The 15,296-nt window shown below is 47.8% G+C and overlaps 1 protein-coding gene across 7 annotated transcripts in view; it reads left to right on the top strand.

Annotated features, from left to right (window-relative positions):
* UBR3 (ubiquitin protein ligase E3 component n-recognin 3) overlaps window positions 1-15,296 on the top strand; it is a 2,077,978-nt gene that overhangs the window by 1,968,606 nt on the left and 94,076 nt on the right. For all 7 annotated transcript variants that reach the window (XM_085645338.1, XM_085645337.1, XM_085645336.1 and 4 more), the window contains one exon: window positions 13,323-13,502. In XM_085645338.1, the coding sequence (XP_085501464.1) occupies window positions 13,323-13,502 (180 nt within the window). The remainder of the gene's footprint in view (window positions 1-13,322; window positions 13,503-15,296) is intronic.

Below are 15,296 nucleotides of genomic sequence, written 5' to 3'. Positions count from 1 at the left end.
AGAACTACCTATAAGCATCACCCCTATGCACTGTTGTCAGTTTCTTGTATCTTTCTTCTTCACGCCCCCAGAATGGAGCATAAAACTATTTTTCTGAGGCCATGTGCCAATATTCTAACTTGGGACTTATTTGATGCTAAGGAGCCCATCCATAGAACAGGTAGATGGGAGGACAGTGAGGTTCTGCAGTTAGAGTATCCAGCAGAAACGTGTTCTTCTGAATAGCACAAATGACATTGTGATTATGAGAGGCAATACGCTCAAAACATAAAGCCTCTGTGTGATCGCCAAAAGAGAATTGTACTAGAGAAGAATTGTAATGTTTCAGACCCAAAGTTAATATTGAGCCTTGAACAGTTCTATTTTTTTTTAAATATATTTTTATTCTTCATAGGCAACATAGCATAGATAAATGATAGACTACAGTTCTGTAATTCAACCCCACTGTCTGCGTGTCTATAACAGTAACAATTAACAACCCATAATCCTTCCATCCCCCACCGACCGACATTAACCCATACAAGTTCACTAATGATAAAGAATACCAAGTGATTAATAGTGACTGCGCCAAATAGGAACACATCACATGCCACCTAGTCCCACCCCAACTCTATGGCCCTATTCTATCCATTTGCCCCATACTTTATGAACTTTTTGGGGACAACATCTGCTGACATAAGTGGCTTGTTCAGCCGCCATGTAAATGTCCATACCTCTATTGCATTCCTGCAGTGTGTGACACTCCCCTGACCCCCAGTAGTGATCTACGTCTCTCTAAGCCATCACAAGACCGAGACCGCAAAACAGAAGTTGGGCCCGGGGTAGGTGAATGTTATTAGGGATCTCCAGGAGGAGAATCCTGGGGTCTATTGGAAATTGTACAGAGAACATGTCGCTAAATTCCCCAGTGATTTCACTCCAGTAAGTCTGTATTCGGCGGCAGCTCCAAATAGTATGGAAGAAGGAGCCCTCATTATCTGTACACCTCAAACACTGTGGATCTGAAAGAGACACGTTAGTGATAGATTCCTTACCTTAGAATATCCCCAGGCGTCAGACTGGATCCGGAAAGTTTTTCGTCAGCAGTACCCCTGTGCGTCGGTAGGCGTCGACGTGCTGCTCCGCGTACGTTGCTGGCGTCGTAGTCACCGAGATGACGTCGTCGGAGCTACTTAGACGCACGCTGACGTCAGTTCTTTCGTTTTTCGCACCAGCAAGCGCAGATCCGAGAGAGAGCGGTACTCCTAGTTAATACTTTAACTTGGTTTCTGAGAACTTGTTTCTCTTGTTTTGTCGAGTACTCGACTCCTGGTGCAGTAGGGATGCCAGGGTTTAAGTTCTGTAGGACCTGCCGTCGGAACATGTCGATGGCGGACCCGCACAACGTGTGTCTCTTCTGCTTGGGGCACGCCCAACCCCGAGGCGTGCCCCGATTGTCGGGCCATGGTGCCAAAAGCTATGCGGGAGCGTTCCTGAAAGTTATTGGAGGCCCAGCAATCGGTTCCACGCCGATTGAGATCCCGCTCCTGTGGGAGGTCGAGGGACCGGTTGCGGAGCGGACACCATCGCTCGTCGGAATCGGGGACATAAAAAAGTCGAAGAAGCGACATCAATCTTCGTCTACCCCTCACCGGGCACGGAACGCGGCGGAGGGGGCGGGTGGTCACACCTCCGCGGCTCCGGTGGATTCTCCGCTGTTCCCTGCGGCTTACCCGTCTTTCCCGGGCCCGCATGCGACTTCGGAACAAGTACAGGTATTTCCCCGTTTGTTTCCCACGTCAGATCCCTCAGGAGCGCCTTCGGGCCCCGTGGACCCATGGGGTGGTTCTGCCCCCATACAGCCGCCTTTGGCCCCGGCTACTCTGGCACGATACCCTGGGGCGCCGTCGGCTTTGGCGCCGCCGCCAGCTCCGGCTTCGGCGCCGCCGCCGCCTCCGGCCTGTGCACCACCACCGGTGACGGGCCTGACGCCGCCTCCGGCGTCAGGTCCAACGCTGTTCCCTACGGGGACGGACTACGTCGAGCCTGGATTGGTCTATTATCCACCGATTCCGATTACAGGTGGTGAGTTTATTCCCTTTCCCCGGGCCCCTCGTCCTTACCGACCTCTCACACGGCCGGTGGACGAAGGGGAGTACTGGGAGGGGTCCGAGGACCCTCTCGCAGCTCAATGCGAGGTTGAGCCGGATTGGGAGGGTGATATGGAAGGTCCAGGCGATCTGGATTTCTTTCCACACCCTGGTACACTGTACCCTGCTTCCGTGGCTACGGAAAAGGTTGGGCTTTTTTCTGTTGTGTTGCGCAGAGCGGCGGAGGCTCTTAACCTCTAGCTCCCATCTGTGCCTATCAGGACCGATCTGCGGAGGCGCTGCTGCCCTTTAATGACGAGCTTACAGACATTCTGTTAAGCACCTGGACCAAGCCTAACACAGGGGTTACTGTGGACAAAAGTGTGGCACGACGTCATCGCTCGGCCCCGGGCGACCCCAGCCTATTGGGTCGCTATTCCCACTCTGTGTGGGACACAGTAGCACAGGTGTTGCCTCAGTGTCCAGTGGAGGCTCGGACGGTGCTCTCCCAGGCCATTGCCAAAGGGAGGGATGATGCAAAATGTACTATCCGCTGTGGTCTTGACACAGCCGACTCCCTCGGCAGGGCTAATTCCAGTACGGTGGCCCTACACCATTACGCTTGGCTCAGAACTACTGGCTTCTCAGGGGATGTCCAGGCCACTTTGTTGGACATGCCCTTTGATGACAAGGCGGATAGCACCCTGCAACGATTTAAGGACTCTGGGGCTACGGCCCAGACCTTAGGTCTCGCCACCATGCACACCCCCTCGGGGTCTGCTTTTCGCTCCTTTCGAGGTCAGGGTTGAGGCGCCCAAGCGCATTCCTTTCAGAACCGCCGGCCAGAACAGCCGCAGTCTCAGCACAACCGTGGTCATTGGGCCTGCCGTGGTGAGGCCCGAGGCCCGCGAGCAGGTCAATCCACCACTGCCCCTGCCACCACCGCCTCAAAACCTTCCTAGTCCGGTGTTTCAGGCCCACCAGACGCCAGTGGCCGGCAGGTTTCGCCATCACCTCCCCCACAGTCGCACCATCACTTCAGACAGGTGGGCTCTGCAGATAGTCCGAAGGGGCTACTCCCTCCCCTTCGAGTCTACCCCTCCAGCCATGCCACCTCAGCACCACCGCATGTCGGGGGATTACTTGGCACTTCTCCAGCATGAAGTTGTGACCCTCTTGGCCAAGGGGGCCATTGAGCGCGTTCCGACGCCTGAAGTAGGTCGTGGTTGTTACTCCCACTACTTCCTGGTTCCAAAGAAGTACAAAGGTCTGCGCCCCATCTTAGACCTCCGGAACGTCAATCGCTTCCTCCGGAAGGAGAAGTTCAAGATGCTCACGCTTGCTCAGGTCTTGTCTGCCCTAGACCCGCTAGACTGGCTGGTAGCGTTGGACTTGCTGGATGCTTATTTTCATATCCCCATCCTGCCAGCCCACCGGCTTTACCTACGGTTCACAGTGGGCCATGAGCACTTTCAGTTCACTGTGCTCCCTTTTGGCCTTACCAACGCCCCTCTAGTGTTCACGAAAGTGATGGCGGTGGTCGCAGCTCATCTGCGCAGATCAGGGGTTTCAGTCTTCCCCTATCTCGACGACTGGCTGTTGAAGGCGGGCCCCTCCCAGGCAGACATCTCCCGCCTCCAGACTATGGCCGACCTCCTGCATTTGCTGGGGTTTTCCATCAACGTGCCAAAGTCTCACCTGATTCCCTCTCAGAAGCTCCTCTTCATCGGAGCGGTTCTGGATACGGCGCAGTTTTGGGTTTATCCTCCCAAACAGCGAGTCCGGGACATTCGGGCTATGATTCCGATCTTTCGGCCCTGGTCCTGGGTTTCGGTCAGGAAGACCCTGAGGCTGCTGGGCCTCATGGCCTCCTGCATCCTGCTGATCTATCATGCCAGATGGCATATGCGGGCTCTGCAGTGGGACCTGAAGTTCCAGTGGACGCAGCATCAGGGAAACCTGTCCGACTACGTCCAGATCTCAGAGGGCACTGCACAGGACTTGCAGTGGTGGCTCACAGACCAGCGTTGGGTCAGCGGCAGATCCCGTTCCCTTCCTCAACCGGAGCACAAAGTAGTGGTGGACGCGTCCCTCCTGGGATGGAGCGGCCACATGGGAGAGGTGGAGATCAGAGGCCTCTGGTCTCTGGCGGAGTCCAAGCTCCATATCAACCTTTTGGAGCTCAGGACGATCCTACTTGCACTGAAAGCATTCCTTCCCTCTGTCAAGGGGGGAGTAGTGCAGGTGTTCACAGACAGCACCTCCACCATGTGGTACTGCAACAAGCAGGGCGGGGTGGGGTCATGGACACTATGTCTGGAGGCTCTACGTCTCTGGACCTGGCTGGAACGTCAAGGCATTTCCTTGGTAGTTCAACACCTGGCAGGTACCCTGAACGCCAGGGTGGACGAACTCAGCCGCAGGTGCATGTTGGATCACGAATGGTGTCTTCACTCAGCAGTGGGGAGAACCTTAGTTAGATCTATTTGCCACAGAAGAGAGCGCGCAATGTCAGCAAGTTCTGCGCGTTGGAGTTTCCAAGGCGGCACTCGCTCGGAGAAGCTTTTCGTCGCGAGTGGAGTTGCGGTCTATTGTACGCTTTTCTGCCTATACCACTTCTGCCCAGAGTGCTGAAGAAGATCAGACGTGACCGGGCCCAAGTCATTCTTGTGGCATCAGACTGGGCTCGAAGAGTTTGGTATCCCGAGCTACTCAGTATGAGCGTGGATCCCCCGATCCGACTGCCTCTTCGGGAGGATCTCCTGTCGCAGCAACAGGGGACGGTCTTCCACCCGAACCTGTCCAGCCTCCACCTCCTGTTGTGGAGATTGAGCGGCGACAGTTGATTCCATTTGACTTGCCTCTGGAAGTCTGTAATGTGAATTTTGGCAGCCAGGCGTCCCTCATCTAAAACTGTATACGCCTGTCGGTGGAACAAATTTGTGGCATGGTGCACAGCGAAAGCTGTGGACCCCCTTTCTGCCCCTCTTACTGAGGTTCTATTGTTCCTTCTCTCTTTGGCCCAGCAGGGCTCTGCTGTGGGCACTATCAAGGGCTACCTTTCTGCTCTTTCAGCCTTTCTCAGGCTGCCTGATCAACCCTCTCTTTTCAAGTCCCCTGTTGTCAATCGGTTTCTCAAAGGCATAACTCACCTTTTCGCTCCTATTCCTTTTGTAATGCCTCAGTGGGACTTGAACCTGGTTCTCATGTACTTAATGTGCACTCCCTTTGAGCCTCTTCATAACTGTCCTTTGCGGTTATTAACTTTGAGAACTGTCTTCCTGGTGGCCATCACCTCCGCTAGGCGTGTGAGTGAGCTCCAGGCTCTTTCATGTAAACCTCCTTTCCTGGCAATTCATCTGGACAAGGTTGTGCTTCAACCACATCCCTCCTTTCTGCCAAAAGTAGTAACTGCCTTTTATCTCGGGCAAACTGTCACTTGCACTTTCTTTCCGCCTCCGCACCCTACAAGAGAGGAAGGGAGGCTCCTCCGTTTGGACCCAAAACGTTCGCTTTCATTCTATCTCAACCGCATACAACAGTTCCTGGTGGATGACCAGCTCTTTGTTGGCTATGTGGGAGCCAAGAAAGGCCGAGCTGTGCACAAGCGGACTATCTCCCGATGGGTTGTCTTGTGCATTAAAGCCTGTAACTCTCTAGCTAAAAGGGAACCTCCGGTTGAACTGCGCGCTCATTCTACTGGTGTCCCCCTGCAAGATATCTGTCAGACTGCTACGTGGGCCTCGTTGCACACTTTAACTAAGCACTATTGCCTTGACAGTCAAGTCCGAAGAGACGGCATCTTTGGCCCGTCGGTTCTCTGTGACTTTCTGGTGTGATTTCATATCGGGGTTGGTGTTGCTTGGGTATGTATCCTAAGGTAAGGAATCTATCACTAACATGTCTCTTTCAGATGCACAAGTTACTTACTTGTGTAACGATATATCTGTAAGAGACATTAGTTAGTGATAGATTCCTTACCGTCCGCCCATCCTCCCCGTTCTGCGAACTGTTCTCTAGGGTTCAGGTCATCCCTTTCAGGGCCCTAGTTCTATTACACCAGTAGTCCGTCTCTGGCATGGCTCTGCGTTCCTGGCGCAGAAAAGTTGTGTACAGAACTGACATCAGCACGCGTGAGCGCGTCTTAATTAGCTCCAATTACGTCATCTCGGCGACTACGACGCCAGCGACGTACACGGAGCCGCACGACAACGCCTACCGACGAGCAGGGGTACTGCTGACGAAAAACTTTCCGGATCCAGTCTGATGCCTGGGAATATTCTAAGGGGAGGAATCTATCACTTACTAATTTCTCTTACAGATATATCATTACACAAGTAAGTAACTTGTGCGTTTTGAGCCCTCGCCATGTCATGAAGGCTACGCCTGTCATAGTACACTCGGTGTAAGATTTTGAGTTTGACCAGTCTCAGCTGTGTTTTTATAGCTACCTCCATAGGGTGCCATAGGGTTGCCTCCCAGTCAATGTCTTCCATGTCCCCCACATCCCCCACCCATTTTTCTCGCAGACCACGCAAAGTATCTGGCATATTGTTATTAAGGGTATTATTTGTGAAAGAAATCGCACCTCTACCCAATTCCTTCATCAGTTGCCTCCCCTCCAACAGGGCAAAGTCTGAAATACCCTCCCCTGAGATCCCCTCTGCCCTTGTTGTGTGTCAAACCTGCGCATACTTTAGGAATTGATTCTCTTGCATTCCGTACTCCCACTGAAGCGAGGAAAATGGCATAGTTTCAGTACTTTCAACCAGATCTCCCACTTTGGAAATCCCTATCAGATCCCAAGCCCCAAATCCCCCCAGCTTTTGTAGTTTGGATGCCAGTTCCCTTCCCTCAGTGGATTTTATTCTGTGGGTTTACAATACTACCCGGTGGATTTCATAGCTATATCTCATTCCCCTATTGCTACCGAGTGGCCAGAAAGAGAAGTTGAGTCCCTCGACTTCCATATAGAGAGTGCAGACAAGACCTCAGTTCCCATTATGACCGTTCCAATCTAAATGTTGAGTGATCTAGGGAGGTAAAAGAACACAGTCGTTTGCGTTAATGAGGTGGGACGCCCAGTAATAAGCACGCTCATCTGGCAGAGCTACTCACCATTATATTGATTATGCTGTAGAGTTTTCAGGGCTTTTCTAGGGTGCTTGCCAGCCCACAATAACGTTCTCATATCTCTTACTATTGCGGTGAAGGCCTCCATGGGGATCGGATAGTACGTATTCTGCATGCCATAAAGTAGCTTAGGTAATGACACCATCTTAAACATGGCTGCTTTCCCTAGCAGTGTGAAGGGCAGGCCCTGTCACATCTCCATATCCTCCCGGCAAGTTTGCACCACCCTCCAGAGATTGCATTCAAAGCATATCTCCTTTCGTAGTATCATAAATATGCCCAGATATTTAAACCCAAGGGTGGAGTGTGACAGACGATGAGGAAGGTAAATTACTGACTTGTCCCAATTAATGCGGTAGCCTGAATAGCTCCCGTAGTCTTCAAATAGCTGGAAAAGCAGGGCAAGGGACGGTACAGTGATATAAAGAAGGTTGTTGTCCACATAAAGCGAGATCTTCTTGACGGTCTAACCCAAAATATGAAAACCCTGGATCACTAGGTGGTCAAGGACCCTACATGCCCGTGATTCTATAGTGAGGGCAAACAGGGGAGGGGACAGGGGCCAACCCTGTCTCATTCCCCTACTTATCGGAATGTTGCTCAGGTATGAATTTACCTTAAAGAAATCAGAAGACAAGAGGCGTTTGGAAAAACAGGAACAAGTTGGTTAAATTAAATGCAGCGACCGGCAGAGTATTGACAGAGTTGTGTCTTAAGAAAGTCTCTCGGTGTACAGAGTATCTGCCGACTATATATACATCTTGTGAGGTACAATAAACAAATTCTGCATTCTTGGAAAAGCATCTTAGTGGTAAATAAGTGCAGTCATCAGATTTAAGGGGATCCAGGTGGCTTGTGTGGGCCTGTGTGTACATGTCCAGATGTCTGGTTTGGGGAGCACGTGATCACTGTGTGTGGATTGCATGTTGTGTTCTGATTGCTGAGTGTTCATAACTACATGTGGAATCTAGCTTTGTGGTATTTTTTTCTATCTATTTAGGAACTACATACTCCTTTGACTTACAAAATGTTATACAACTAGTACATGACGTGGCGAAACTGAAGCACTTTGTTCCCAAATACTGATGGTAAATGTTGGAGAGGGTGCTGGGAGGAGGGTTTCTCCTTAAATGTTTGGTGGCAATGCAAAAAGCTTTAAACTTTTTGGAAGAAGATTCTCGGGCATTAAAAATGGGCAAAGGGCATACCGGTCCCCCAGGACATACTCACTGTTGTATTGGGTGTTTGGCCTAGAAACTAGAGGCAGTTGGAGTGAGGAGGAGATTGGGCACTGACTCACTGGAAACAAGTCAGCCCGTCAAATATCGCTTTATAGTCAGTGTAGACTATGGTCACTAATCACTATAGAGATATGACTTGAGAGATGACGAGTGGAAATCGAAAGTAATTTGGTAGCCATTAGTGGACTATCTAATAGAGGGGAATTCAACACTACAGTGTTCCCGCTCGCTAAGATACTGGCTGTTAGCACTCTTGTTTGTAGACTAATGAAAGTAGGTCTGATGCTGATGTTACTTTACATAAGTAATGCAGCTTGTTACTGTCTCCATTTCACACATAATGTTTAACTGCCACATAGGTGGGGAGGGATAGGACAATATTAAAATTAAAGGTGTGCTACTGATACTCTTCTTGCTTTGTGAAGGTTTACTTTATGCAGAAGCAATGAAAATGTTTCTAATAAAGACTGAAAGTGATGATTTGTCCAGGAAACCGTTAGCTGCTATTGTGTTTGAATTCCTGCAGAGGAGTCGCTTATACGTGTGTTATAGAAGGAAGAATGTTTTCACCAGAGGTTGTTCGTTTTACCACCGCCGGGATAATAAAATCTAGTAATGGTTTGACTTCCAGTATGAATTTTCCAAGGAACCCACATCTTTGTGTGGTCAGATGTTTAAATATTAATGTAATAACTATGAGGGTATTCAGGTGTGAAACGACTCCTGATAACTTTCAGTAATCCAATTGCACAGGTACCATCTGCCTCTTTGGCTAGGTCTGTAAGAGGTATCATGGTTGAAGCTTTTATCTGTACCGACCGGTTTGGAGCTTTAGTGCTCACTCTGTGTCGGGGGCGAAGGTGACAGAATCATTTGTAAGGGACCTAGATTGGAAGATATGGGTGGATTAGTTGATGGAATTTACCTTTAAGAGATTCTATTTAAAGCTTGTTGCTGAGATGGCTGCTTTAGTGGTGAGTAAAAAGCAGGCATAATGCTTGTCTCGAGTCCTAACATGGAACATAAAATGCCCTTGCTTTCTCATATGAATGTATCATTTCTATTAAGGATATGGAGGCAAGGATTATCTTACCCAGTTTTACATTAAAATTTAACTTGCTGTTTATGCATATGCTATGTTTTCCTCCCTAGAATTTAATGTCATAAAGTTCTTCATGGATATACTGCTAGTCGGAAATTTGGTCCAGGCTGGCTCATAAGTAGTGTATTCTAGTCAATGACCGGAAACAGGAATGGCACAGACTTTTGGGAAGAGTCAAAAATATTTCATGTCAGAGAGAGAGGCTGACATGGTGTTCTAAGAGGCAGACATAATTTTTCTTTACTGGACCTGGATTGAATATTAATTTCCTTAATTAAACTCGTGAATATTAAAGTCTTTGTAATGTGTGCTTTGTTTAGGCTGGTGTAGGTCAATAAAGGAAAGAGTGTAATCTTTGCCTCACTGTTCGTCACATAGTGTAAACTTTCATATGTAAAAGCTGTGCAATTTTATATTTGATAATGGTGCCACCTTTTAAGTTTTGCCAGTGGTACCTGCCATTCTGTCTCTTCCACCTGCCTCCAGTTAGTGATTGAAGCCCACCTCTCATAGGAGACTTGTGAAATGACTGTACTGTAGCTGCTGTACTATGAAGACATTCAGAGTCTTAAGCTTTGGTGCCCCTCTTTCTCTCCCACACAGGGTGAAGCTGGTTTCACACCATGATGAGCTGTACCAGCTAGAGTCCTTTTGTTTACCATCCAAAGTTGCGTACTTCATCTTGACTGCTAGAAAACCCACCCCAAAATCCGTTTATGCAAGCCACTGGACCAAGTTTAGTTGGTTTGAGTGGAAAGGCCGTGCCCCATTTCAGTCTTGCCATTTCAGTGTTCTGGATTTCACACTGTTGCTTGCCCAGCAAGGTCTAACGGTTGCTACTAAGGTTATTTGGCTGCTCGTCTTCATGTGACTCTCTGGCCAGCTTTCTCTGTTTAAGTAACCATTAGTGTGTCCTTTAATAAAACGCTTACTGTGTTTGTTTCCTCCCACTCCATTTGTTGTTCCTCAGTGGGTTTGAATCTTGGATTGACTTTTCTCATGCCATTCGCCTATGCACAGCTGCCAGGTTATTCTCACTTTGAAGACAGTCTTCCTGTTGGCACTGACTTCAGCTTGTAGGTTTGGTGAACTTTATTCCCTTTCGATTTGGCCACCATTCATACTGTTCTACCCGGACAAATTGGTTATTCGTGTCTGTTGACGTTTTCTACCAAAAGTGGTATCTGCTTTACACCTGTGCTAGTTTGGCACCTTTTCCTCTTTCTTATATTCTCCTCATCCTACCAAGCAAGAGGAGTGGTTCATAGACTAGACTCCAGGCATGCAGCATCCTTTTAGATCGACAGCACTCAATAGGATAGAGTGAATGATCAAATCTTCACCAAAGACAGGAGTGGCAAGGCAGTGACAAATGCACCATTTCACTTTTGGTTATTTTCTGTATCAAGATCTTCTATGCTTTGGCCAAGAATGATCCCCCAGAGAGTACTCGCGCCCACCCCACTATGGCCATGCTGCTTCCACGGCTCTCACCAGAGGCATTCAAGTGCCTAACAATGGCTTGGCTTCTATGTTGTTAACATGCATACATTTTAGAAACATTGCTTCCTGACAGCCCAAGCACAGAGTGATTAACATTGTTAACAGGCTCTACTCAGTCCCACCTCCTGGAGAGTATTGCTTTAGAATTCACTCACAAGCTGAGAGATCTGTTGTGAGAAGTAGCCAACGCAAGAAAATATACTTACCCTCAGTAACAGAATATTTGGTGGACATGTAACCTTTCCGCAGATTCCTCCCAAGTTATGAAACATATCACATGCTGTATAATTGCTGTGGTTGATTCTCTCTCGATTCTTTTCTGCATGCCTTGATGAGTTGCGGGAAATGCACTATGAATTGAAGCCGGCATGCTGGTTTGTGCTCTGTGTACTTTGCCACCAGATTCAATCTAGCATGGCTGATGAGGTGTGAATCCCCGAAACCGGTCCTAGGATGCTTGTTTCTGTTCCAGGGAGGACCTGGCCTGGCAGTTCAGGCTGGACTGCTCCCATGGGTAACAGGGTCAAGACTGATTTGCATATGACTGGGTCTAAACTGGAATGGAGTGGCGTGCAAAAAAAGATGGATTTAACCTAGATCTGTGACTGGGTGTGAATGTTCGATTGATTCAGCATTCCGTCCATCATCTATTCTTTTTGCAGCTGTGTACTCCGAGCAGACAGATTTGTGGCTGAGGCCACATGCTGACCCTGTAGGGCCCTTTGATGGTGAAAACATTTCCAGATCAAGTATGGTACCTGAAGGATATTCGTAAGGTGAGCATTCTGTGGAAGGATAATGTAGTCACCAGAAATATTGTTACTGAAGGGAAGTCACTTTTACTTTTTGACATCTACAAAGGGGCTGGGTCCAAATTAAAATATATGAGCACCTCAAAATGTTCGAACTCCTGACAGAAAGAAGTACCAGAAGAAGGACAAGACTATTAAAGATAGTAATATTCCTCTTATGAGCATAGTGAAAAAGAGAAAACCATCAGGGGATTATTCAGACTCCTCATCATTGCCCATACCAGTTTTGGAGAAGCTGTGGCCAAAACGTAAGTTGCCCTTTCTGAGCAATGCAGCCTCAGCTTAACCAGCCAGGTTTTCCAGCAGACTATTTTGTTTTTCTGTAGTGCACACAAGAGTAGAGGCCTTCGATGCCTATTGGCACTGGTAGTCTAGCCTAGCTAGAGAACCGTGGCATTAATGACAACCAACCCAAAGACCGAAAAAAGACCATCAGTGTTGATGGTAAAACCAGCACAGATTATGCAGGAACAGAAGAATGTTCAGGAGCAACCACTTTGTCTCATTATGAAACGCCTACGAATGGCCTCATTCACAAATCTGCTAGAAAATGGTCAGCAGTTTACAAAGCTGAGAATGAGGGGAAAGTTATTGGGAAGACAAGTAGATCTCATTAATTTACATTTTGCTGATTTGTATTGGTCAGATTCTGATTCTGTGGATTTTCCTGAACTTAGTTCGGGCTGGAATGAAGACTATCACAGTAAATCAGAAATCTCCTTTCTTACTGAGCTTTAAGATGGCAGGCTTATAGTTGCAAAATCAGAGGGAAAATAATTTTCAAATTCCAGAGGCAAATGACAGATCTGTCAGTGTTTTGCAGCTGTTATTCAAAGGCTGCTGATACCTTGGTTATAACTCTGCACACTCTCCCAGGTGATCCAGTACACTCCTGCCCGTCTCCCAACTTACTCTCCTAGAGCGGAGGATTACTTACCTCAATAAGCAAAGTCCTTTGTGGAGACTAGTTTGGCTCTATCACAGCTTGTTACCTCTGTCACAAGTAGGGTTCTAGTTAGCTAGAAGCTCAGAACAATTCACCAGAATCATCTTTGGCAAGTAGAAGCTCGAGATGGATAGACGTAATACCGGGCCATGATGCTCCACCTAGGCACATCACCACTCCATCAACCTGAATGGTGTCTCTTTGCATGTCAATGCTGTAACACGGATGTTTAAATGAGTTAGTGCTAAATCTACATTTGGGCACGCCTTCTTTTCCAGTTCTGAATCCTCAGCCGTGTATGACATTTGCTGTCTCGTGTGCTTCTTCCCTATAATGTGGGACAAAGATTGGGATGAAGAGTTGAGTTAAACCAATGGGAAAAGCCTACGGTCCAGCGGTTATACAATCTTTATGGAAATTAGAAGTCTAACTTTTGATTTTCCCTTTACACTGGGGGATCTGTATTTTTTATACTGACTAATTCTATCATACCTGCATTGTTTCTGTGTCTAACAGGAAGAAGACGAATGTGCAGTCCTTGCTGGCTGCCTAGGACTGCTGGCGTCCCCCGTGCAGACATTACAGCAGTTCACCAGTGCCTCCTGTCTTCACTGGGCCGTACCAGCATTTGACATAATAGCTCAGTGGTGCTCAGAAGTGGTTTCATTTGCTGAGACGCATGCTGATCAAGTACAGGTATGTGTAAACGTTTCAGTGAGCATTGCCACTGTTTTTATGACTTTTATTTGAAAATGACTCTAATTGTAATATTTCTCATGTGTTATTCGCGTAGCAATGAGCGTGTTGTTCTTAAGATATACTGGCAACTATATTTATTGTTGAGGTGTCCGTAACAAAACAATTTGAGGTTATTTTTCTTAGCTCCAGTAAAAGAGATGCCTTTCAGTTGCAGTCTAGAATCATGAAAGGTACATGGCTCAGTTTGAATTATTCTTTAATTCTGTTAGGAAATGTGGCGCGCCATCTCTGCCTGTGGTAGTGATGTAAGCTTTTAACATACTCAATAGGCATTTACTGCGCTTGCCTCGATCCTGTCAGAGTGGCTGCATTCATCACTAGTCAGACCAGCTCCTTTTGCGGTAAGCGACAGACTTAATAGAAGAGATGATGAGAAACTCAGGGCCATCTGAAGATAGGGGGCCCCTTACAGAGCGATGTGTGAGGCCCATGATCCATACAAGGTACCCTGTTTCAGTGGCCAAGTACGTTATTTACAAGCTTTGACAATGCCAGTAGGTTCAGCTTTCAGTCAGTGACTGAATGCCTCACTCCTTGCACACCACTTCCATCTATGTACTTAGGATTTTATGTAACTTTTGTTTAATACAGTATACAACGTATGGCATTGCAGTTCAGCTAACATTTGTGATACGTCTATAAGAGTTATAATTTAATTTCAACTTTACTGCAAAACGTCGGACATGACTATCGACAGCACACCATCTTAGTGTATAGTGAGGCAGTCTCACACTCTGCAAGCCCACTCATTCCCCTCATAAAATAGTAGCAAAGCCCATAGGTCTGGCTTACACTCAAAATGGCTCTTCGAGTTTGACTGTGTAATATTGCGGATGGCCGAATAGATTAATGCAAGAATGAGTCAAAAATGAGTGCAAAGATAAATGACTGCATGGATAGGTGACTACAGAATGATGAAACAGTCACAAAGATTTGTAAAGTCTTCTGGGAGCTGCTTAGGATGATGGACACAAAGGAGTCGCCCCACTGCCTGGCTCAGAGCCAGCATATGATGCTAGAACATTGTTTTATTTTTAATTTGCCAGCTCTGAGCCAGCCCTGTAGGGAGGGGCGGGTCCAAGGCATGGGAGAGGGGAGTAGGAGTGCTCTGTGCAATCCCTAAGTGCGCATATATGTGTTGGCCAGCCTTCTCAGGCAGATTTATATAGCGCGAACTCAACCTGAAGGTATTGGAGCACTTTACATGAGGACCAGTTACGTTACACAAGGACACATTCATTTTTTTTTGGAGGCACGGGATGATTAAGTGATTTGCCCAGAATCACAGGATGTGGAGTCGACCTCGAAGCTCGAACCTTGGTTTCCCAGCTCCAAAGTCGGCAGTCTATCCATGAGACCACATCCTCTCCCCACACATGTGCTCTTAGGATTCTCCAGCCCGGCTACATTGAACAACCGGGCTGGAGAAACCCCACAGACTCACTGGTCTGAATAGAGCATCTTTCCAGCCCATTCAGGCCAATCCCTGCGATGTTCTGCAACACGGATTGGATGGGAGTCTGTCCCAGGGGTTGCTGGGACCAGGAAGAGGGCAGGAGGTGGCCGTTGGCTTCAGGTAAGTTCTTTTAAAAAAAATATATATTATTAATTAAAAGCCCCCGTGCTACCCCTCCCATGTTCCCTCCACCCGCCCGACCAACCTTTGTTTGTGGCAGCCAACACTGCAGTAGTGTGTGCCTGATCGTCTGTGAGAGGTTTGGTGGGTTTGCC

This window comes from Triturus cristatus, chromosome 3_1 (assembly GCF_964204655.1).
Source record: "Triturus cristatus chromosome 3_1, aTriCri1.1, whole genome shotgun sequence".
Lineage (NCBI taxonomy): Eukaryota > Metazoa > Chordata > Amphibia > Caudata > Salamandridae > Triturus > Triturus cristatus.
Note: the sequence above shows the minus strand (reverse complement) of the source record. Positions and strands in the feature narration are given on the sequence as shown.